This window comes from Tursiops truncatus, chromosome 7 (assembly GCF_011762595.2).
Source record: "Tursiops truncatus isolate mTurTru1 chromosome 7, mTurTru1.mat.Y, whole genome shotgun sequence".
Lineage (NCBI taxonomy): Eukaryota > Metazoa > Chordata > Mammalia > Artiodactyla > Delphinidae > Tursiops > Tursiops truncatus.
Window position 1 is genome coordinate 25315020 of NC_047040.1, and position 26189 is coordinate 25341208.

At 36.7% G+C, this 26189-nt stretch overlaps 1 protein-coding gene across 1 annotated transcript in view; it reads left to right on the forward strand.

Annotated features, from left to right (window-relative positions):
* Window positions 1-26189, forward strand: part of ERBB4 (erb-b2 receptor tyrosine kinase 4) — a 675494-nt gene that overhangs the window by 610664 nt on the left and 38641 nt on the right. Inside the window, exons 20-21 of the mRNA XM_033859813.2 lie at window positions 14080-14235; window positions 24403-24478. Coding sequence (XP_033715704.2) covers window positions 14080-14235; window positions 24403-24478 — 232 coding nt within the window. The remainder of the gene's footprint in view (window positions 1-14079; window positions 14236-24402; window positions 24479-26189) is intronic.

A 26189-nucleotide genomic window follows, 5' to 3' on the forward strand; every position in this document is an offset into this window, starting at 1 on the left:
CCATTTGCAGAGTGCCCAGCAGCACATAATAGCTACTCAATAGATAACTGTTGAAACAAGAAAACTTTATCTTTTTCAACTATATGTAGAATGAATTTTATACACAATGACTATTATATATATAATAAGCTAGAAATAGATCAAGAGGAGATAATGTCTTACTTCCAGTTCTTTTTAATAGCTGATAGCCCAGTGGAATATGTATACATATATACAAATATGAGATGGCCCCAATTTTTATATATAATGTATTCATAAAAGAAGCAAGAGTAAAAATCTTAAATGTGAACAATAGATCTACATGTTATAAGTGAGATTAATAGATAAGAGTATCATAAAATCTCTAATTTTCCATTACCCTTACTCCTCATCTACAGTGATGGATGTAGAGCTTTTCCTTCGTGCTTCAGTTTTGCTCTTTTAAAACTTCATATACAGTCAATTAGCTTAAGTTCAATGAGTACACAGCAGAGGCTAAAGATATGCTAATTTCAGCATCTTTAATGATTTCTCTATATGTCTTAATTTTATTAATTTCATGAGAAAATTTTTAATTTTTTTACCCTATTTTATTTTGAACATCAAGATGAAGTGTCATTCAGATAATTGTACGAAGAAACAAAAGTGTATAAACACAAAATAAAATTTTGCTGAAATTAAACTACTCTATGAAAGACAGCAATACCAAGACATGTGGTTGTTGGGTGATAGATGATCTTTGAGATTCTAAGAATAAAAGGATGCTTGAAAACATCTGAAAAAATTGCTAGTTGATTGAAAGGTGAAATTCTGAAAAATAAGAATCATCTATAATGCAAGGTGCTGGACAAAGGGGACAATAATAATAACCAACAACGTTGAGTGTTTTGATGAGGCACCATTCTAAGAGTTTTATAAGGACTAGATCATTTAATTCTCATAACAACCTAATGAAAAAGGTGCTATTATTATCCCCATTTTTTTAACATCTTTATTGGGGTATAATTGCTTTACAATGGTGTGTTAGTTTCTGCTTTATAACAAAGTGAATCAGTTATACATATACATATGTTCCCATATCTCTTCCCTCTTGCATCTCCCTCCCCATTCAATAGACGAAGAGACTGGCAAACTGAGAAGCTCACTAACATGGTTAAGGTCACACAGCTGCATTTAGTCAGTGATTGAGCTAATATTGAAGCCTGGGGATTTTTGTTCTAGACCTAACACTCATCATTATATTCCACTCTCTAATTGTCAAAGATGAACAGGAATGGGCTGTGGATGATGTTTTAGAACATGGTTTGTGGGATGTATGTTTCAACTTTCTTCCATGTGAGGTATTAACTGCATAACTCTGTGAAGTAGAAAGAAACACAGATAAAGAGGGCAGCATTCAAATTCCATTTTGACAGTGGGCATGAACAACACCCTGATTTCCCTACCTTCGTAGAAAAACAGATAGTTTTTAGCACAAAACCCCCAAGATTCCTGGAAGTAAAAATATTCACTAATCAATTTGCAGCACATCCAAGTAAGCTGGAAAAGTTGCAGATATGTAACATCTAAAAATAAAAAAGAAAGAAAGCAAGGGACAATATAATAAAAATCATCCTTAACAATACAAATTTACTTCCAGTAATATTAAACATTTATTATCCTTTTTCTTCTTCTTTTACTTTTAATTGTTATGAAACTGTATGTATATGAGTATATTTATTATTGTTTTGAGTTCCTTCTCTGCTAACCTGGTGATTCAGAGGCAATAGAAGGAGTATGGATAAATAGATGCAGAAGGGAGAAGAGGAAATCAATCAATTGACTACTATTTACTGACTGCCTAAAATGTGATGGAATTGGTAAATGTGAGGAGGGTCAAATTGATTTATGTCATCTCAGCAGGAGCACACCATCACAACTCCAAGCAGTTCACAATCCATAAGGGTTTGCAGCAAAAGAATGAAAGGTGATCAGATTAAATCTTTAAGATTTGAACAAGGCAGAACATAGCTCTCTACTTCCATTCCTCTCTGTGGTGCTTAATTATCTTAAAAATAGTTTTACAAACTAATCATGTCAGTAGATGAGTGTTTAATTGGGAATCAGACATATTTGAGGTTTTTTTCTACCTTTCACATGAAATTGATAACACTGTGTAATATGCTGTGTAGTATTTCTAAAGCTTTAGCATAGAAGTTGCAGACTAACATAAATATATGTGCATGTTCTTTCTGCGTTATAAAAGGACTTTGATTTAGCCGTGCATAGAAAGTTATTTTATCAAGATTGACGATCTCAGGGTTTAGTTTAAGATAAACAGATAGACAGATTGAGGTCGATAGGGAAAATTGGACCTTCTGAGGTCATATCATTGAAGGACACAATCTACTTGGGAGTGAGGGAAGGCTTTGTGGAGGAAATAACATCTAATTTGTGATCTAACAGAGTGTTAAGGTTTAACCAAGTCTGTGTCTGAAGCATGATAGGAAGAGTGTATCAGTGTGTGGTGAAGGGGTGTTACAGGTAAAGGGAACAGTGAGTGCAAAGACAAAAGAGCCAAGAGAATTTTCAGGTTGGCTTGGACTATAGATTTCCAGGTGAGGAATTCCAAGAAAAGCAAGAGTGACATGCTGAGTCAAGTTACTTGAGGACTTTTTTCAGCTGTAAGAGAGAGAGATGGTTCAGGACATGCACATGACAGCTTGTGCATATGTGTGCATGTGTTGAAGAGTAATGGAAGATGACGAAATTATGGAAAGTGCATGAGGTCAAAGAGAGGAGAGTTAAGCAAAGAGGGATGTAACCATTTTCCATGCCTACCTCTTGGACTAGGTCTGACTCTTTAAGGAGTATGGAGCTGAAGTTACTGAAGAAGTTCTGAAGGGGACTTTGAGGCTAGGGTCTCAACAATATCTACTGGTAGAGCTGGGGGCAAAATATGGTGCAGAGTTCAGAAGCAGGTAGAGCACTTCGCCAAGGCTGTGCACAAGACAGTGGTGCTCTGACATGGTGAGGAGGAGAGGATGGAAAGGCATCATTCACTTCTTTGAATTATCATAAGCTGCAACTTCTGAAGAACCAAGAGATAGCAGCCTCAGCAAAGATAGCATTTCCACAGCGGCTCCAGCTTAAAGTTTAATGACTGAATATATCATTGAAGAGCCCTGAGAAAAAGAAGCAAGACAGTATTTATGAACATCTGCAGGCTCCCTTGGGAACCCCAGAAATATCTGGAAAAGGCTTCAAAGGGGCAAGTAGCAATAAGTGCTCTGCCAGCAGGTTGGTCCAAGAAACAGTGAAATTTGTGTCATTACTGTGACACCATATGTATCCCCAAGCCTATGAAGACAGCAGAAACTCAGAATACAACTTATCAGTTTAAGTAGAGCTAAATCATCCTCATGTTATAGGTATGCGATGATATCTGCTCCTTCTATGGTAATGTTGGGATAGAAAATGAGCCAAGGTATAAAGCAGGTATTTCTTTTTTTTTAGTTTTTGTTTTTATTGTTCTATTTTTATTTTTTTAACATCTTTATTAGAGTATAATTGCTTTACAGTGGTGTGTTAGTTTTGCTTTGTAACAAAGTGAATCAGTTGTACATATATGTATGTCCCCATGTCTCCTCCCTCTTGTGTCTCCCTCCCACCCTCCCTATCCCACCTCTCTAGGTGGTCACAAAGCACCGAGCTGATCTCTCTGTGCTATGCAGCGGCTTCCCATTAGCTATCTATTTTACGTTTGGTAGTGTATATAGGTCCATGCCACTCTCTCACTTTGTCCCAGCTTACCCTTCCCCCTCCCCATATCCTCAAGTCCATTCTCTAGTAGGTCTGCATCTTTATTCCTGTCTTGCCCCTAGGTTCTTCTGACTTTTTTTTTTTTTAGATTCCATATATATGTGTTAGCATATGGTATTTGTTTCTCTCTTTCTGACTTACTTCACTCTGTATGACAGTCTCTAGGTCCATCCACCTCACGACAAATAACTCAGTTTTGTTCCTTTTTATGGCTGAGTAATATTCCATTGTATATATGTGCCACATCTTCTTTATCCATTCATCTGTTGATGGACACTTAGGTTGCTTCCATGTCCTGGCTATTGTAAATAGAGCTGCAATGAACATTTTGGTACATGACTCTTTTTGAATTATGGTTTTCTCAGGGTATATGCTTTCTCTTATGTCCTTATGCTAGGACTAGAGATAAATTCCTAGCATTCTGTCAGAGGGAGAGTACAAAGGTCGAAACAAGGATATGGGCTTCCAAATCAACAATGGATTGAGATGTAAACTGGAAGCTGTGGTTCAGATCCTTCTGAAGATTTTGAGAAGGAAGGCCCCTGAGTAAGAGGAGCAGGGGTCAGAGGAAGTGTTGGGAAGTAGCTGGGTGACTTTCAGAGGGAACGTATGGTACACCATTTCAAGTTTTACATGTGCTGGGTAAGCATTTGCATAGATGGACCAAGTCCATTGACATCCAAATAAAATAGAGGCAGAACTGGATTGAATGACACATATTACATGTAGACAGTAAATTGGCTCAAATCACATGAGAGCTTTTAGTGTTCTAGGAATTTTACATTTTTTTCCATGGGAAGATACTTATTTAAAAATGTTCAGTAGTTATCAATAAACTCAACTGCCAAGGCTCATATGTGAATATACCACACAGGAAAATAGTTATTGAGATTCTTTAGTTTTGTATTATGGCAAAAGTTTTGCTTTGTAAAGAGAATACCTCATAAAAATTGATATAATTGTCCTAAGAAGGAAACTATGGCATACGTATTCCCACCCACTGAACTTTATGGTTTCCAGCCAGTAGCATGCAATTCTGTGAAATTAGAGAATATTAGAAATGATCTGTTTCTGTTTGGTTATAACTAAGGCCTCCCTATAGTGTTTGAATGTATTTGCATAATATGTATGCTCAGAGAAAGGCTCAGTTTCTATCTGTTGATCTAGAGGTAGCTGTATTAATAGGTTGCACACTTCATTTATTTTTAATTAATTTCTAAAGAGACACAGAGGATAACTACTACAACCCACAGACATATCTGTTCTCATTACAGTCCACATCTTTATTGATCAGCTGCCTAAGGAGCAGAAGTAATCCATTTTAGGTTTACTTCTCTAAGAGAGTATGGACACTATACGATTCACTCCTCCCATCTGTAATCATATTGACAAGAGGTCAGTGAGAGGGGAGAACAGTAGCATGTTTAGTATTCTCTTGATCTAGGCAGATGAGCTTTTCACCTTATTTATTTATTTATTTATTTAGGAAATAAATATTTATTTAGTAGGAAAGCAGTGGCTTCTCACATATACTTTTTAACTTACTCTTTTTGTTTATTAATTTTATTGGTTTCATTTTGTTGTTTCTTTAAGAGAAATTTTGAGTCTCAAGGAGGCTGTTCTGCAAATTCTTCCAATGGAAATTTTCAAAAGCTTGCGAAAGGTGGTAAATAAAATTTCTGAAGAAATATTTGAAGAAATTGTAGGAAACAAGAAGAAAAAAATTATGTTACCCCTGCCAACCTCAGGAATCTTTAAATAGTGTCCTCATTCACATTCCTTGGTACTCTAATATTACCATCTGGGGTTTGGCCTAACTGTTGCAGGGTTTGTTTTCCTCCTTCCTATCATAAATATCACAGATTTTACATTTGTTCTATTTACATTGCAAAGAAAAAGCTACTGTCTGGACAGCCTTTCAAACTTTTGGTCTTATTGTTTATTTAACCCAACCACAAACATGTACTGAGTGCCAGGTAAATGCCAGGGAATCTTCAAATTGTTGAAAGTGCATAGTTGAATTCACAAATGTTGGTTTGTAAAGTGCTTCCAGAGGTACTGTCCTAGGAAACCCAGAAAAACTAAAGTTTGTTTATAAGTTTTAAATGAGTATTATGTACAAGAGTTTTCTCTTGGTTGAACTCTTAGAGCATTTATTGTCTATATAACAACAATTCACTTGTATATACAGTCTTTTTTTAGTTTTATATAGTCTATTGATACCTACGGTCATATAGAGTAATGGTTAAGATTGTTGGCTTTGGAGTTAAGCTGCATGCACTCAAATCTTGGTCCTTCTGGGCTTTGCCATGCACTAGCTATCACTTTTGGGCAAGTTATTTTACTTCTCTGTGTGTCAGCGTCCTCATCTTAAAATGGGAATAATAGTAGCAGAGATCTCATTGAGTTCTTGTAAATTCCTGTATATATAGCACTTAAAACAGTCCCCTGGCACCGAGTGTGTAAATAAAGGTCAACTATTTAATAGATACAAACATATATAATGATAATATACACAGTTATGTTTTGTCTTTCCCATGTGGTTTCAGTATTCTCAGTTAACAAGAAATTGCTCCATGTTGTATCTTCCACAGTGACTATTACTATTATTGTTTGTTTAGATTCTCCTACACTGAAATTAGTACTACATAGCAGATAATTTATGTTGTGAAGCCAATTTATAGCATTTTACAAATAGTATTAATGTTCAATTCAGTCTTGTTTGCAGTGTCAAAGAGATGGAGTTAAGTTTGGTACCCTTCCATAGGGGAATAGACAACTGACAGTGCATGTCTGTGTTATACAAGTGTATATGTCTGTGAATTCATATGTATAATCCAGTGCAGCTATGAGAACTGGATTACGTATAGCAACAGGTTTGAATCTAAAAAAAGCCTAATGAGTAAAACATGATCCTATTTAATACACGATACTATTTATATATTAGAAATAGCACAAAGCACTTGTTAGAAAATATAGATAAAAAGAAATAAACATGCAGATGATAGATTGAAAGGATATGTATTAAAAACATTATTGTTAATATTTATGATGGATAAAGAATGGGGTTGATGTAGAGGATAGAGGGAAACAATGATCATAGTGTGCATGAATTATAGAGTGTGGTTAGCTTAAAATTCTGAGTACTTGAGATCCTAAAAGAAAACAAGTCACACACATTGCCTTAGGTTGGCTCCTAGAAAACAATCTCTGAGAAAAGTTTGCACGTAGGAAGTTTTTCTTAAGTGTTCTCAAGAACAACACCTATCAGACAGTGAAAAAGCAGTATTAGGTAGAAGGAAAAGTTCAGCTATGATAAAACTGCAACAAAGGAATCATTCAATCCCATGGGGTGTCCCAGAATTAGAAGAGCTCTTCATAGTTGTCAAGAGAGGTATGGCCTTTGTAACTCAACATCAACAAATTATTGGATGTGGGCTGCCTCCGGTGAGAGGATGAACCCCTGGCAAAGCAGCTCCCCTTGTAGTTGGGTTGGCGGGTGTCACTGCCTCAAAACAAAAGCAGCCAAGATGAGAGCCCTCAGCAGTCAACACTCCCGGAAGCTGAGATTAGGAGGACTTGGGCCTGAAGAGGTTTCTGGGTGGCACACCATAGTATCTACTACATGCATGTATAGATACACACACACGCATACACACACACACAAATATATTATTGGAACTAAATTTGAATAGCAACCAATAATGTTTTCACTACACACTATTAAAATAGTATTTTGTTGTTTCTTTAAGAGAAACACTTGGATGGAAATTCAGTTGTCCTCAATATTGCAAAATCTGCTTAAGAACTGCAACCTGACCAAGTCTGTTGAAGATCATAGGTGCAGTTGGAAAATGTGAGAATTAAACTGTAGTATTAATGCCAAGCCAGTCTGGGACAACCATGTGAATCTGCTTTTCTTCCTGAGCAGCATAAGAGGAAGAACATTCAGGGACAAATAGAATGAGAAACAGAAGTCACCACACCCAACAGTGCTGAGTAATCAGTAGGTGTTTTAGTTGGCTGCCTTTTCTTTCTCTTATAGTGGTTGAATTGTATTTTTCATCAGAAGGATGAATTTGAGATCATTTTTTTAACACATGGTATCTTAGAATATTGAATGTTCTAGGTGTTTTACAAACATTAAGGCATTGAATCCTCAAGACAATCCTCAGGGTAGATACTATTATTATCCCCATTTAACGAATAAAGTAAAGGAAACACAAATAAATTGACCACGATCACACAGATAGTAAGTAGCCAGGGTTTAAACATCAGATGCACTAAACTGACTTTTAGTAAAACGTGTTCACTGTTCTCCCTAAACATTTGAAGGGAGACATCTACTCTACCTCTTTCTTTACTGTTATCTGTGTTTATTATTGGCCACCACTTAATATTTTAGATAGATATATTTTCCAGTTCCATCATGGAATAAAGATTTAAAGCTAGAGAACACCTCAGAGATCATTTAGGCCAATTTGTGACTTTTATAGAAGAGGCGAATTGAGTACCTGTGGTCATAAATCTTGTGAGCAGCATGTCTGGGACGACTTCTCTCTTGCAACACTAAGTTCTGTGTTCTTTCTACTGTGCCATGAACCAGCTTTGGCTGGTTGAAAAGACTTCTCAGTTGATTCAATTACAGAGCCCCTTTAGTTTCTCTCCATGTACTATTTGGATAAAGTCAGTCACTTCATCCAAAAAGGTCTTTTTCTTCCCTTGAACATGCTCATATCTTCAGCCCTAATAGTAGAGAGCATTAGAGTTAGATTTTTTTTTTCCCCTCACAGGTACAATTGCTTTCAGAAGGAAAGGTAGAAAAGAGGAGCGATTTTCATCTGAAGGTAGTTTTCCTGAAGCTTCCTGTTATTCAGAAAGCTTCAGGTTATTAGAATGAAAACAGAAAAAAAATGTACTCTTGCTAATTCCAGAGATTAATGCCTATGAGAACTGACTACAACTTGAAATTTTTAGCTCCACACACGTGTTTGATGAAAATGTCGCCTGGCCTATATATGGGAAGCAAATATTTATTGTCAGAAATAGTCTGGTCTCTCTTGACTTCCGTTAGCTTCCTGCAGCTGGGCAGAATGCATTTTAACGTTGGATTAAAGCATAATCATGAAGCATTTTTGCTAGACAGCTGTGAGTCAATATCATAAGATTGAAAAGAAGGTCATTGCTAGGTGTTCATCGATACCAATATTTTAAAATTGTCAGTCACTGATTTTTTTTCCATAGAGCAGTTTATATGAGTCAATTCTAACCAGAGATTAAAACTTTAAATTCAGTTGTAATAAAATTATCCTTGGATTTTGTATTAAAGTGCATTCCTGAAGGTCAAGAGTAAAATTTGACTTTCCCTAGCGAGTTTGTGTTTATTGATGCATATTGTAAGAGGTATGAGCAAAACAGTAAGTAAGCAGTCTTGAAAACTCATTAAGGCATTTAGAGCAAGTATGAAAATGGTAAAGTTCTGAGTGGTGTGGTGATAGTAAATTCTGAGTAGTTTGAGTAAAATCAGAATTGCCGCACTTGGATCAAGAAGTAGACAAAATGCCCCGAAAACACCTCCACCCAGAATGCCCCTCAGCGCTGAGTGATAAAAGGCAGATTCTTTGGTACAGAAAATCTACTATTTTATTCACCCATGGAAAACATCCTGCAGCATTGAAAATTTTTTGACCTATCTTGTTTATGACCTTTATCTTCACTAAATTCCTGAATATGTGATATGTTTATGGAAAGCACCAAATCTTTTATTAGATTCTTTAATTTTTCCTTCTCCTTATATGACAGCACCCTCAGGTGCCTTGTTATTAAAATAATATTTCGAACAGTAATTATTCTGAAATTTGTAGCCACACATTAATAATGATGGGCAGGTTATGGGTATATGTATCACCATTTGCAAACATTTATTGAACACCCACTGTGATATATTAGTTGAGGTTCACAGATTTTCTGAAACAGGCAATTCAAGTTAATGAGGGTAAGTGATTCTTAAGCACTAGGACTGTTGATATATATCCATCGAACAACATTGCATGTTCTGTGCTTATTACATGCCACTTACTCCTTAAGTGCTTTACATACTATTTAATCATCAAAACAACCTTTGTGATAAGTGCTATTATGGCTGTTTTAGAGAGGAAGAAGATGAGTGACAGAGAGGTTTATTAACTTGCTAGAGTCACACAGCAAGAGCATGGCAGAGCTGGGCTTCTAGCCAAGCAATCAACTCCAGAGTCTATTCTCAAACCCACTCCACCATCCTGCATACCCTGTGGTCAAAGCAAGAACTGAGTTTCCAATTTACACAATTTAAACTCCTGCTAAATTATAAAAGATTATATAAGTTAGCTGAGTTTTAAATATAAATACAAACATGTCAGTCACCTTCATTATGCCCTGAGTTCATAGAAACATTTGATAATATTTAATTTTTTTCTGCAAAAGTACTAGGATCTTTTGAAGCTATATGACTTCACTGTGTACATTCATTTCTATATACCCAGGCTACCCGGTGACACATCAAGAGGTAAGATAGGCTTAAATATGCAGACTTTAAGTCCCACACCAAGGGACCAAATCCCAGTTCTATCACTCATTAAATAGATGACTTGGAGCAAGTAACTTGACCTCTCTTAGCCTTGGTTTTCTCATATTTAAAATGAGATGAAAGTAGTATGCGTCTATAGGATTAAGTTAACCTACCAATGTAGACATGTTTAGTTAGTGCCCGCCGCATTCTAAGAATCAGTCAATGTTAGCTGAGGTTGTTGTCAGTGTTCGTATTTCCATCATGTACTCCACCTGAGCTGGTATGGCAAGGACATGGGAATTGCTACAGGGCAGAGTAAGAGGATCCTTTTCAACCAATGCAGTATCCCTCTATCATCCTCAAACTTCACGGGACTTCATCCAGTTTATTTTTGTTCTAATAACTGTCTTCCTCCTTAATCTCATCACACTCTGATTTAAGGAGTGATTTTATTTTGAAGGAATTTACCAGAGAATGTGATTCTAATGAGATCTTCTGGTAAAAAAATCCTATTTCAATGACTGTGATGTGGAGAAACCTATTGTGAGCAATACATAGAATTCAACACTCTAATTCAGGGTGTGAGAGTAGGACTAAGATGACAGTCATAATTAATGATTTGAAAGTGTGCATTTGTACGATGATGTTTCATAGTTACAAGGCAACCATACAAATGTATTTTGATGGTTTGGGAAGGAGGTGGATGCTTCTGTTTTTATTTCTTTAGATCATGGTCTGGTGGCTAGGAGAAACAATAGAGCTGATCATCTGGTTTCCTGAATTTATTTCTCATTATTTTGAAGAAAATATTTTTTACGGACAAATAGTATTGAGGTTCAGGATAGTCTATCACCTCCTGAGGCTTTGTGTATAGACTATCAAAGATCTTTTGGAGTTTTTGAGGCTTTGCTTATACTGTAGAATGTGACTTTAGAGTCTTAAGTTCCTTGGTGAATATTAGTTCCCTACTGGTAGAGTATATATTTCTTAAATATATTTACATTAGGATAATATCTAGTTAAGGGAATCATTATCCAAATGATTATCTAAATTACATCATCTAAATTACAAAAGTCAAAAGCATAGACTTATTCTCAGTTTACTCTCTTCTTCATTGTTCAGTCATTTACCAAGGATGGTTATTTTATTTTATAAATGTACCTTGAAATTGTTCTCTCCCTAGTTCCTTCTGGCCTAGTTTAGTTGAAGATTCAGACATTCATGCATGTAGGAGCTGGATGATTACCATAAATAATAAAAGCAGAATTCCTGAAAAGTGATAGTAAGTGGTAGGACCCTGGCAAACTGGGGACCAGATGCCTTTAATGCAATAGCCAGCAACCAACTAAAGAGGATGTTTGAAACTTTCTCAGTGTGGGAACAAAAAAAAAGGGAAAAATGGATACAACTCATGGATGGTCAATTTACAACCTTATTTCACTCTTATCACTTTTCTTCTGTAATGTGGCAAACTCCTGACTTTAGCTATATTTGTGTGCAATCCATCCTCTCTACTGGCACCTGGTGATGTTTTCAAGGCTCCAATGATAATTGTGTCACTCTCCATTTTAAAAAGAACTCCCGCATCACCGCATTGAATGCTGCATAAAATGTGAAGTTCAAGTTCTCTATCATGACATATAAGGGGCCCCTCTTGGATCTAGCCTCTTCTTACCTTTTCAGGCTCACCACTCACCATATACATAATGCTTCAGAAATACAGAATTATATACCTTTGTCCAAGTACACTATGCTATTGATGACCCTGTGCTTGTCCTGTCTAACTGCAATTTTTCCCTCATCTTGTCCAACTGGTGGACATCCATCCTTCAAACCATACTTAGGCCTTAGTACCTCTCTGAAGCCTCCCCTCTCATGCATACTTGCTAAGCTATACTACAGATGGTCCTCCTTAAATGCCTTACATGCATCACTGATCCATTCAAGTTTATACTCCATATGTGCCCACTTTACTAATGAGCTTCTGTCCTCCTTTAATGCACAGACCTTCTCTCACTCTATTCTGTCTTTCTGATGTCTAGCACAGTGATTGGCATACAGTATGTGTTCTGTAAGTATGTGTGGATCTGAATATTAATTTGTTGCCAATACTCTTTACATATTCTGTTATGAAGATGGTAAGAAAGAGAATGATGACTGTTCCTTGTGGACACTTCCTACAGGGACAAAATTATTGAACATACTTTACCTCCAAGGCAATAAGTCTATTTTTTAATCTTTTAAAGCATGCAAGGGCTATTTGTTTTCACTTTATTCTAAAAACTTCCAATTTGGCGTAATCAAAGACAAAGCACTGTTTAGGAAAGAGGGAAAGAACCCCATAAATCCCAGTTGTGGGTTGATATCAGAAAACACTAATACATATGATGTCACCCAACTGCTGACTGATTGCACCATATCAGGCAGTATCTCCACTGGTTGTGTTTAATGGGCATTTATATAGTGCTTGGCTCATGATGCTCTTTGAAGCAATATTCTCTTTCCACTACACCTGGTAGACAGTTCATAATTTTTTGACCTCTGTGATTTATGTCTCTGTTTACCACAGCTTTTGTTTTGATATCAGAAACCGTTAATCCTTCAAAGTCCTGCAGTTGTAATGTTAACTGCCAGCATCACTGATTTGCAATGGGCATGAGAGCATACTTCAACCATTTTATAACACTTCTGACTTGTTTTTACCACTGAAATCCTCAAATATAGAATTTTCCCTAACTCTTCAACAAAACATATGTTCACTCAAACAAAGGATGTTCATTCTAATCTGGGCCTCTGGGTTCATTTCCTTGGTTTTACATCAACCTCTTAGTTACGGCTAGTGGTTCATGACTCTTGGTTTCTCTATTGATGAAATACAATTAATAATTATTGTTTCTATGGATGATTTTTTATATATATTTTAATATATATGTTGTGTACACATATAACACATATATATACATGTGTATATGTACATATACATGTAGATGTGTGTGTGTATGTTGAGGGAAGAGCCAGTTTATCTCTTGTTGGTGATCAGCAGTGTTTTATTTTTAATTACAGTATATGTTTTATGAAGAAAACATATTAAAGGCTAACTTAAGGGTCATTATAAATAATGTAATTTTACTTGTGGATTTTCATAATGACTACTAATGTCATCAAAGCTATTTATTAAATTATAGGCTTTTAATGCCCCTAGGGCAAACTTCATTTTTTTGCATAATTAATAAGAATAATATGATTCTTCAGACTTGATAGAACCTATAAAGGTGAATTTGCCTCCATTAAACCTTCTTATGAAATACTTCTGAAAAGTATGGAGAGCTGCATTTGTTTGGAGCGGGTGTATGGGGGAAAATGACATGAAGCAGAAGTTATTGAGGAGAAAACAATTAAGAATATGTGGGTCAGTCCAGGTACCTGTTAGCTTATCTACTAAGACACGTGCATACCTCACTAATGAAAGTGTTTGCAAAAGAATATAAGGTATCTGGGAAAAAATGATCAAACATTTAGCTCATATGCAGGTAATTCATTCTGCTTTACAGAGCTTTAGTGGGAAGAAGGCCAAAAGCTATTTGTGGTTTGCTTTTTTAATTCCACATTTTCCATAATTTTGAAAATATTCTCAGATTCTGCCATTACTTAGAGAAATCAAGCACTTGCAACTGAACGCTAGGAAACACCTTTTTTGACAATACAAAAGCACAGGCATTAACTGACTCTCTGGGGAATTTGGTGTTTTTCAGGGAATGATGTACCTGGAAGAAAGACGGCTTGTTCATCGGGATTTGGCAGCCCGTAATGTCTTAGTGAAATCTCCAAACCATGTAAAAATCACGGATTTTGGACTAGCCAGGCTCTTGGAAGGTGATGAAAAAGAGTATAATGCTGATGGAGGAAAGGTGGGTGTCTTTTTGAGAGCAATATTACTTGAAAATATAGTATAATACCCTTTTATCTCCTTATATGTTATAGGAAGAAATCAATAAACCTGAGGTTTAAGAGATTATAAAATCCCAATTCCACCATTTGCCTTCTCTCCCACCCAGGGTTTATATATATATATATATATATATATATATATATATATATATATATATACACACATACATACATACATATATATACACATATATATATACATATGGAAACATACACATACATATATATACAATATATAATATATAGGATGTATTACCTACTTCCATTTCTCAAAAGCAGCTAAAATAAGACAATGTGTGTCTGGACCCAAGTGATCTTTATGTCAATTCCAGTGTTAGAGAGTTGATGGCTCCCTAGGAACTCTAGAGATTGCACTTTAATCCAGGGCCATAGAAATTGTTTCATTAATCCTAATAATTTAAGACTATTACAGAGAGATCAGAGAGATACAACTTCTTTCTCATAGACTAGAGAGAAGTTTCAATGTGACCAAGAACCATAACTATTGGAAAGTTGGTCATCCTATTCAACGTCCAATCCTCCTACACCAGAAGCAACAGATTCCTCTTATCTGGCTCTATTTTTTCTTTTTTTTTTTTTAGTTTTCATTGTAGCATATGACTTACCAATTTCTTTATTTATTTTAACATCTTTATTGGAGTATAATTGCTTTACAATGGTGTGTTAATTTCTGCTGTATAACAAAGTGAATTAGCTATACGTATACATATATCCCCATATCGCCTCCCTCTTGCATCTCCTTTCCACCCTCCCTATCCCACCCCTCTAGGTGGACACAGAGCCCTGAGCTGATCTCCCTGTGCTATGTGGCTGCTTCTCACTAGCTATCTATTTTACATTTGGTACTGTATATATGTCCATGCCACTCTATCACTTCAACCCAGGTTGCCCTTCCCCCCCTCCCCCGTGTCCTCAAATCCACTCTCTACTTCTGCATCTTTATTCCTGTTATGCCCCTGGGTTCTTCAGAACCAATTTTTTTTTGTTTGTTTTTAGATTCCAAATATGTGTCAGCATATGGTATTTGTTTTTCTTTTTCTGACTTACTTCACTCTGTATGACAGTCACTAGGTCCATCCCCCTCATGACAAATAACTCAATTTCATTTCTTTTTATGGCTCAGTAATATTCCATCGTATATATGTGCCACATCTTCTTTATCCATTCATCTGTCTATGGACACTTAGGGTGCTTCCATGTCCTGGCTATTGTAAATAGAGCTGCAATGAACATTGGGGTACATGACTTTTTCAATTATGGTTTTCTCAGGCTATATGCCCAGTACTGGGATTCCTGGGTTGTATGGTAGTTCTATTTTTAGTTTTTTAAGGAACCTCACTAGTGTTCTCTATAGTGGCTGTATCAATTTATATTGCCACCAACAGTGGAAGAGGGTTCCCTTTACTCCACAGCCTCTCCAGCATTTCTTGTTTGCAGACTTTTTGATGATGGCCATTCTGACCAGCGTGAGGTGACATCTTATTGTAGTTTTGATTGGCATTTCTCTAATGATTAGTGATGTTGAGCATCCTTTCATGTGTTTGTTGGCAATCTGTATATCTTCTTTGGAGAAATGTCTATTTAGGTCTTCTGCCCATGTTTTGATTGGGTTTTTTGTTTTTTTTGTTATTGAGCTGCATAAGCTGCTTGTATATTTTGGAGATTAATCCTTTGTCAGTTGCTTCATTTGCAAATATTTTCTCCCATTCTGAGGGTTGTCTTTTCATCTTGGTTATAGTTTCCTTTGCTGTGCAAGAGCTTTTAAGTTTCATTAGGTCCAATTTGTTTATTTTTGTTTTTATTTCTGCTTCTCTAGGAGGTGGGTCAAAAGGATCTTGCTGTGATTTCTGTCATAGAGTGTTCTGTCTATATTTTCCTCTAAGAGTTTTATAGTGTCTGGCCTTACATTTAGGTCTTTAATCCATTTTGAGTTTATTTTTGTGTATGGTGGTAGGGAGTATTCTAATTTCATTCTTTTTCATGTAGCTGTCCAGTTTTCCCAGCACCACTTATTGAAGAGGCTATCTTTTCTCCATTGTATATTTCTTCGTCCTTTATCAAAGATAATATGACCATATGTGTGTGGGTTTATCTCTGGGCTTTCTGTCCTGTTCCACTGATCTCTATTTCTGTTTTTGCCCAAGTACCATACTGTCTTGATTAATGTAGCTTTGTAGTATAGTCTGAAGTAAGGGAGCTTGATTCCTCCAGTTCCGTTTTTCTTTCTCAAGTTTGCTTTGGCTATTCGGGATCTTTGTGTTTCCATACAAATTGTGAAATTTTTTGTTCTAGTTCTGTGAAAAATGCCATTGGTAGTTTGATAGGGATCACATTGAATGTGTAGATTGCTTTAGGTAGTATAGTCATTTTCATAGTGTTGATTCTTCCAATTCAAGAACATGGTATATCTCTCCATCAGTTTGTATCATCTTTAATTTCTTTCATCAGTGTCTTATAGCTTTCTGTATACAGGTATTTTGTCTCCTTAGGTAGGTTTATTCCTAGGTATTTTATTCTTTTGGTTGCAATGGAAAATGAGAGTCTTTCCTTAATTTCTCTTCCAGATTTTTCATCATTAGTGTAGAGGAGTGAAAGAGACTTCTCTGCATTAATTTTGTAGCCTGCTACTTTACCAAATTCATTGATTAGCTCTAGTAGTCTTTTGGTAGCATCTTTAGGCTTCTCTATGTATAGTATCATGTATAGTATCATCTGAAAACAGTGACAGTTTTACTTCTTCTTTTCCATTTTGGATTCCTCTTATTTCTTTTTCTTCTCTGCTGTGCCTAAAACTTCTAAAGCTATGTGAATGATAATGGTGAGAGTGGGGAACCTTGTCTTGCTCCTGATCTTAGTGGAAATGGTTTCAGTTTTTCACCATTGAGAATGGTGTTGGCTGTGAGTTGGTCATATATGGCCTTTATTATGTTGAGGTAATTTCCCTCTATCCCTGCTTTCTGTAGGGTTTTTATCATAAATGAGTGTTGCATTTGTTGAAAGCTTTTTCTGCATCTATTCAGAGGATCATATGGTTTTTCTCCTTCAATTTGTTAATATTGTGTATCACATTGATTGATTTGCCTGTATTGAAGAATCCTTGCATTCCTGGGATAAACCCCACTTGATGATGGTGTGTAATCCTTTAATGTGCTGCTGGATTCTGTTTGCCTGTATTTTGTTGAGGATTTTTGCATCTATGTTCATTAGTGATATTGGTCTGTAGTTTCCTTTTTTTGTGACAACTTTGTCTGATTTGGTAGCAGGGTGACAGTAACCTTGTAGAATGAGTTTTGGATTGTTCCTCCCTTTGCTATATTTTGGAAGAGTTTGAGAAGGATAGGTGTTAGCTCTTCTCTAAATGTTTCATAGAATTCACCTGTGAAGCCATCTGGTCCTGGGCTTTTCTTGTTTGATGAATTTTTTTTTTTTTTTTTTTTGCGGTACGCAGGCTTCTCACTGTTGTGGCCTCTCTCGTTGCAGAGCACAGGCTCCGGACGCGCAGGCTCAGTGGCCATGGCTCACGGGCCCAGCTGCTCCGCAGCATGTGGGATCTTCCCAGACCTGGGCACGAAGCTATGTCCCCTGCATCAGCAGGCGGACTCTCAACCACTGCGCCACCAGGGAAGCCCTGTTCAATGATTTTTAATCACAGTTTTAATTTCAGTGCTTCTGAATGGTCTGTTTATATTTTCTATTTCTTCCTGGTTCTGTCTCAGAAAGTTGTGCTTTTCTCAGAATTTGTCCATTTCTTCCAGGTCCTCCATTTTATTGGCATATGGTTGCTTGTCGTAATCTCTCATGACCCTTTATATTTCTGCAGTGTCAGTTGTTACTTCTTATTTTTCATTTCTAACTCTGTTGATTTGTGTCTTCTCTCTTTTTTTCTTGATGAGTCTGGCTAATGGTTTATCAACTTTATTTATCTTCTCAAAGAATCAGCTTTTAGTTTTATTGATCTTTGCTATCATTTCCTTTTCATTTATTTCTGATCTGATCTTTCTGATTTCTTTCCTTCGGCTAACATTGGATTTTGTTTATTCTTCTTTCTCTAATTGCTTTAGGTGTAAGGTTAGGTTGTTTATTTGAGATGTTTCTTGTTTCTTAAGGTAGGATTGTATTGCTATAAACTTTCCGCTTAGAACTGCTTTTGCTGCATCCCATAGGTTTTGGGTCATCATGTTTTCATTGTCATTTGTTTCTAAGTATTTTTTGATTTCCTCTTTGATTTCTTCAGTGATCTCTTGATTATTTTGTAGTGTATTGGTTAGCCTCCATGTGTTTGTATTTTTTACATATTTTTTCCTGTAATTGATATCTGGTCTCATAGCATTGTGGTCAGAAAAGATACTAGATAAAATTTCAATTTTCTTAAATTTACCAAGGCTTGACTTGTGACACAAGATATGATCTATCCTGAAGAATGTTCCATGAGCACTTGAGAAGAAAGTATATTCTGTTGTGTTTGGATGGAATGTCCTATAAATATCAATTAAGTCCATCTTATTTAATTTATCATTTAAAGCTTGTGTCTCCTTATTTATTTTCATTTTGGATGATCAGTCCATTGGTGAAAATGGGGTGTTAAATTCCCCTTCTATGACTGTGTTACTGTTGATTTCCCCTTTTATGGCTGTTAGCATTTACCTTATGTATTGAGGTGCTCCTATGTTGGGTGCATAAATATTTACAACTGTTATATCTTCTTCTTGGTTTGGTCCCATGATCATTATGTAATGTCCTTCTTTGTCTCTTGTAATAGTCTTTATTTTAAAGTCTATTCTGTTTTATATGAGAATTGCTACTCCAGCTTTCTTATGATTTCTGTTTATATGGAATATCTTTTTCTATCCCCTCACTTTCAACTGTATGTATGCCTAGGTCTGAAGTGGTTCTCTTGTAGACAGCATATATATGGGTCTTGTTTTTGTATCCATTCAGCCAGTCTATTTCTTTTGGTTGGAGCATTTAATCCATTCACACTTAAGATAGTTATCGATATGTATGTTCCTACTACCATTTTCTTAATTGTTTTGGGTTTGTTATTGTACGTCTTTTCCTTCTCTTGTGTTTCCTGCCTAGAGAAGTTCCTTTAGCATTTGTTGTAAAGCTGGTTTGATGGTGCTGTATTCTCTTAGCTTTTGCTTGTCTGTTAAGGTTTTAATTTCTTCATCGAATCTGAATTAGATTTGTGCTGGGTAGAGTAATCTTTGTTGTAGTTTTTTCCCTTTCATCACTTTAAATATGTCCTGCCACTCCCTTCTGGCTTGCAGAGTTTCTGCTGAAAGATCAGCTGTTAACCTTATGGGGAATTCCCTTGTATGTTATTTGTTGCTTTTCCCTTGCTGCTTTTAATATTTTTTCTTTGTATTTAATTTTTGATAGTTTGATTAATATGTGTCTTGGCTTGTTTCTCCTTGGATTTATCCTGTATGGGACTGTCTGTGCTTCCTGTACTTGACTGACTATTTCCTTTCCTACATTAAGGAAGTTTTCAACTGTAATCTCTTCAAAATTTTCTCATTTCCATATTTTTTTTCTCTTCTTCTTCTGGGACCCCTATAATTCAAATGTTGGTGCATTTAGTATTGTCCCAGAGGTCTCTGAGACTGTCCTCAATTCTTTTCATTCTTTTCTCTTTATTCTGCTCTGTGGTAGTTATTTTCATTATTTTATCTTGCAAGTCACTTATCCCTTCTTCTGCCTCAATTATTCTGCTATTGATTCCTTCTAGAGAATTTTTAATTTCATTTATTGTGCTATTCATCATTGTTTGTTTGCTCTTTAGTTCTTCTAGGTCCTTGTTAAATGTTTCTTGTATTTTCTCTATTCTATTTCCAAGATTTTTGTTCATCTTTACAATCATTACTCTGAATTCTTTTTCTGGTAGACTGCCTATTTCCTCTTCATTTGTTTGGTCTGGCTGGTTTTAACCTTGCTCCTTCATCTGCTGCGTATTTCTCTGTCTTCTCATTTTGCTTAACTTACTGAATTTGGAGTCTCCTTTTCACAGGCTGCATCTTCGTAGTTCCCATTGTTTTTGCTGTCTGCCCCACGTTGGTAATGTTGGTTCAGTGGGTTGTGTGAGCTTCCTGGTGGAGATGACTGGTGCCTATGTTCTGGTGGATGAGGCTGGATCTTTTCTTTCCGTGGGGCAGGACCGTGTTTGGTTGTGTGTTTTGGGGTGTCTGTGAACTTAGTATGATTTTAGGGAGCCTCTCTGCTAATGGGTGGGGTTGTGTTCCTGTCTTGCTAGTTGTTTGGCATGGGTGTCCAGCACTGCAGCTTGCTGGTTGTTGAGTTGAGCTGGGTGTTAGCATTGAGATGGAGATCTCTGGGAGAGCTTTTGCCATTTGACATTACGTGGGGCCAGGAGATCTCTGGTGGACCAATGTCCTGAACTCGGCTCTCCCACCTAAGAGGCTCAGGTCTTGCACCTGGCTGGAGCACCAAGACCCTGTCAGCCACACTGCTCAGAAGAAAAGAGAGACAAAAAAGAAAGAAAAGAAAAAAAAAATGAAATAAACTTATTAAAATAAAAATTAAAAAGTAATAAAAAAAGGAAAGACAGAAGAGAGCAACCAAACCAATAAACAAATCTATTAATGATAACAAGCACTAAAAACTATGCAAAAAAAAATTATCAGACAGAATCCTGGATAAATGGTAAAAGCAAAGCTGTATAGACAAAATCACACATAGAAGCATACACATACACACTCACAAAAAGAGAAATAGGAAAAAATATATATATATACAATAGAAAAAGAAAGGGAAAGAGCAACCAAATCAATAAACAAATCTACCAGTGATAATAAGCTCTAAATACTAAACCAAGATAAACATAAAACAAGAAACAAATTATATGCAAAAAGCTAATCCCAAGTCTACAGTTGCTCCCAAAATCCACTGCCTAAATTTTGGTGTGACCATTGTCTATTCAGGCATTCCACAGATGCAGGGTACATCAAGGTGATTGTGGAGATTTAATCTGCTGCTCCTGAGGCTGCTGGGAGAGATTTCCCTTTCTCTTCTTTGTTCACACAGCTCCCAGGGTTCAGCTTTGGATTTGGCTCCGCCTCTGCATGTAGGTCGCCTGAGGGCATCAGTTCCCCACCCAGGCAGGAGGGGGTTAAAGGAGCAGCTGATAAGGGGGCTCTGGCTCACTCAGGCCTGGGGGGGGCGGGACGGGTATGGAATGTGGGGTGAGCCTAAGGTGGCAGAGGCCTGCATGATGTTACCCCAGCCTGAGGTATGCCATGTGTTCTCTGTTCTCCCAGGCAAGTTGTCTCTGGATCGCGGGACCCTGGCAGTGGCGTGCTGCACAGGCTCCCGGGAGGGGAGGTGTGGATAGTGACCTGTGCTTGCACACACAGGCTCCTTGGTGGCTGCACCAGCAGCCCAAGCATCTCATGCCCGTCTCTGGTGTCTGAACTGATAACCGCGGTTCATGCCCCTCTCTGGAGCTTGTTTAGGCGGTGCTCTGAATTCCCTCTCCTCGTGCACCCCGAAACAATGGTCTCTTGCCTCTTAGGCAGTTCCAGACTTTTTTCCTGGCTAGCTGTGGTGCACTAGCCCCCTTCAGGCTGTGTTCATGCAGCCAACCCCAGTCCTCTCCCAGGGATCTGACCTCCGAAGCCCATGCCTCAGCTCCCAGCCCTCACCCGCCCCAGCAGGTGAGCAGATAAGCCTCTCAGGCTGTCACCAGCACTCATGTGCTGGTCAGCACTGATCCTGTGTGCAGGAATCTCTCTGCTTTGCCCTCTGCACTCCTGTTGCTGTGCTCTCCTCTGTGGCTCTGAAGCTTCCCCCCACCAACCCCTGTCTCTGCCAGTCAAGGGGCTGCCTAGTGTGTGGAAACTTTTCCTCCTTCACAGCTCCCTCCCCGAGGTGCAGGTCCCATCCCTATTCTTTTGTCTCTGTGTTTTCTTTTTTCTTTTGCCCTACCCAGGTACGTGAGGAGTTTCTTGCCTTTTGGGAAGTCTGAGATCTTCTTTCAGCGTTCAGTAGGTGTTCTGTAGGAGTTGTTCCATATGTAGTTGTATTTCTGATGTATTTGTGGGGAGGAAGGTGATCTCCATGTCTTACTCCTCTGCCATCTTGAAGGTCCCCCACCAATTTATTTATTATCTGACTCCCTCCACTAGAATGTAAGCTGCTATATCCCAGGGATCTGTGCAGTGCCACTGCCTCTTCTAACTTTTCTGACTCTCCGTCCTCAGGCCCTGCCTGACAACTGTGTTCCTGCCTCCCTCACCCACCATGTGGTCCCAATCCATGCCTTAGTTCCAGCTCTTGTCTTTCTTCATTAACCCGCTGTTAACTTGCTGTTTTTGGTAACCGTCGAGGATATCTCCTCTTCATGTGGAGGTCCTTCTAGCCTGGTCTGGAGAAATTTCAATCAGGAGAGGCCAAATGAAATAAGCAAATGCAGCCTTAACCTCTAGTGACCTATAAGCTTATGCTAACAAAAAAAAATTAATTCATATATCGTATCAATATATTTATTATGCGCCTTATTCATCAAGGGCCATCCAAATACACATTATGAATATTTTTCAATGATAGTGTTCCAAATGTTTCACATTGATTTTTATACTAAACTCTTATATAACTATATATATTCAAGTCTTATCACAAAACAAAAGAACACAAAATTTATTTTTTAAAAAACTTCGGTTTTGTAGTATTCTATGGCTTTTCCTTGATTTTATTAGCCTATTTTGCTTGTTTACTACAAATTGCAGCAGTTTGAGACCATGGCTTTGAAATTCACTACAGGATTGCGCAGAAGTAGAAGTCTATAAATCACATGACTTCACTTGTCTTGAGAACATACAGCTGTAAGATTTGTCTAAAGCAAGAATCATTAGAGCTTTAAATGTCTAGTAACAATTAAGTCTTTATTGAGCCACCTGTGATTTAAACTTACTTCTTTAACAGTGTCCGTAGTCCATAAAGTGTGCTAACTCCTTGCCCGTAGGGAAATTACTTTCAATGTGTCTTCTGTTCCCTTTCACTGAATACCGTGATTCTGTCAGAGTTACCTTGGTGTCACCTTGGTGAGCAGCCAACCTCATGATTTCAAAGGCCTATTTAGTTTTAATGTTTCAGCTGCTAAGTAGAAATGTTTATCTTTATTCCATAGAATCTAATTATATTCCCAGCTATATAATGCTGCCCTTCTTAGTTGAAAATCGTTCTGCTAAACCATCAGCAGCAGGGTGAGTTGAGTTGCTTTTCTTGCAGAGATGATGGATTTGTACTGATCTTCTCATATCCTTTTATGTAATTCCTATTATGAAAATGGTACATATTTTCAATACTGTCTAACCAAGACAAGGAAGATCATCTGTGGCTGGGGAACAAAGCAAGGCTAACTTTGGAATTCATTATTTTAGGTGTTTTAGTGACCAAATTATCTGAGAGGAGAAGGGAGGGGCCAAGTGTAGAAAGAATCCTTTTTACCAGTGGCTGGAAATTTGTCTGAGGGTGAATAAGCATTTACTGAAAATGTAGAGAATCTCATTTTAGGGGAAAAAACATAATATGACCACATTTTTAGAAGTACATGTATTAGATGTTTAGAATTGATATTGTAAGTCATAATATTAAATAGTTACTTAATTACTGAATGTTAATTAAAACTATAGAAAGTGGGGCTTCCCTGGTGACGCAGTGGTTGAGAGTCTGCCTGCCCATGCAGGGGACACGGGTTCGTGCCCCGGTCCGGGAAGATCCTACCTGCCACGGAGTGGCTGGGCCTGTGAGCCATGGCCGCTGAGCCTGCGCGTCCGGAGCCTGTGCTCCACAATGCGAGAGGCCACAACAGTGAGAGGCCCGCGTACTGCAAAAAAAAAAAAAAAACACTATATAAAGTGATACTTATTATTTTACTTTTCATTGTTTATGAAACTTTAAAAAATAAATATATCTTCATGTTAATTCATTTGAAGCTTAAATTTCATTTCATTTGTTCCCTGTATTGAAAATAACAATTTCTATTTTCTAGGCATACAATCAAAATATACAATTGAGACTCATATTGAGGAAATATAGAAATGACTTTTTATATGACTATAAACCTTTCATTTCTTACTTCTCTATAGATGCCAATTAAATGGATGGCTTTGGAGTGTATACACTATAGAAAATTCACCCATCAGAGTGACGTTTGGAGCTATGGTAAATAATTCTTCCTTGTGACATAAGGCTTTTAAAACAAAAATAAGCATATTATGTTTCTTGGGTCTCTAAAATGTAATACATTAACGTCTTGGTTGAGTTTTATACCATAACCTTTTATTTTGGTAGCAACTTGTCTGATCATTTTGACAAAAAACAAAAAACACCCCAGCAGTTTTAGATTAGGGACATTTTCATAGAATCTCATGGCCTTCATTTCAACAACTCTTTTAAAACATAACTCTAGGGCTAGGGTGGCGCAGTGGTTGAGAGTCCACCTGCCGATGCAGGGGACACTGGTTCAATCCCTGGTCCGGGAAGATCCCACATGCTGCGGAGCTGCTAGGCCCGTTAGCCATGGCCACTGAGCCTGCGCGTCTGGAGCCTGTGCTCCGCAACGGGAGAGGCCACAACAGTGAGAGGCGCACATACCGCAAAACAAACAAACAAACAATAAAACATAACTCTAAATGCATTGAATGTTTAAAAAATTTTTTTTCTTATGGGAATCTATGTTCTATAGTAAAAAAAAAAATAGAGATTATTGTTAGAACAAAGAACAGTTATTGAAATCAGTAGGATGAGAGTAGTAAATGTGAGGGGAGAGGTAAGAGAGATGATTTCTAATTACAGCTTTAATTTTAATTTACAAACTACTTTTGGAGTAAATAGATATATTAGAGAATTATAATATGAACTGGAAATAGAGATTTGAAAATTTAGAAAATTTATTTAATTGCATTTAACTCAGTTTTTGAGATGAGCTTCTTAGCCTCTGTCTGGCTATTTACAACTTATGTCCATCTAAGTATTAGTAAGAATAAATCAACACCTTTTCTAAGTTTAAATATACCATATAAAACTAGCACTCTTACAAATAAAAAGCACTATGCTTCTTTAAATAATATGGTGGTGGTGAGACTTGAAAGCATGATACGATTTATTTTGCTCAAATTTAAGTTTAGTTTATTTACTTTTTTTTTAGAAAGAAAATTAAATCATTAAGTCACTAAAGAACTTATACTTCTTATCTAGAACAGTATAAATTATCTTTAAAATAATAAGACATTTCTATAGGATAGTTTTTCCTTCCACACATGTAAACCATAGGAGGTGTTCAAATTTCCACAAAGGCCTCATGTATTCTGCTCAGTTTAGCAGTAGAGTGTTGTGTGTTTGAGATTTAGACACGTATAGAGGAATACTTGACAAAGCATAGTTCAACTGTCAGGACTAAATAAAAAACAAATATATCATATATATTATTTTTTTATTATATATATCATATACATTATAAATATGAGATAGATGTTTATAGAATATGATATACATTAGCATGTACATAATCATTTATATATTATATGGTATAGATTAGCTTATATATTATATGATATAGATAGATTTACATATTTTATAAGATAGATTTAAATAATATCATATATATCTTTTTCTTTTCTTTCCCTTTTTTTTCCTACTTATATTTCCCTGAACTAAACATGACAATCTGAAAATTTTAAATGACCTCTAGAATAAGTAACTATATATACACATTAAAGTAAACGTTGGCAGGGCAATCACATTTTTAATAGTAAAATTTATCTTTTAGAGAAAATCCTGTTTTAAGGCTATAATGTTCATGTTGAATTGCAACATCTCAGAAGCAGTTCAGTAAAAATAGATAGATAGATGGATAGATAGATAGATAAATAGA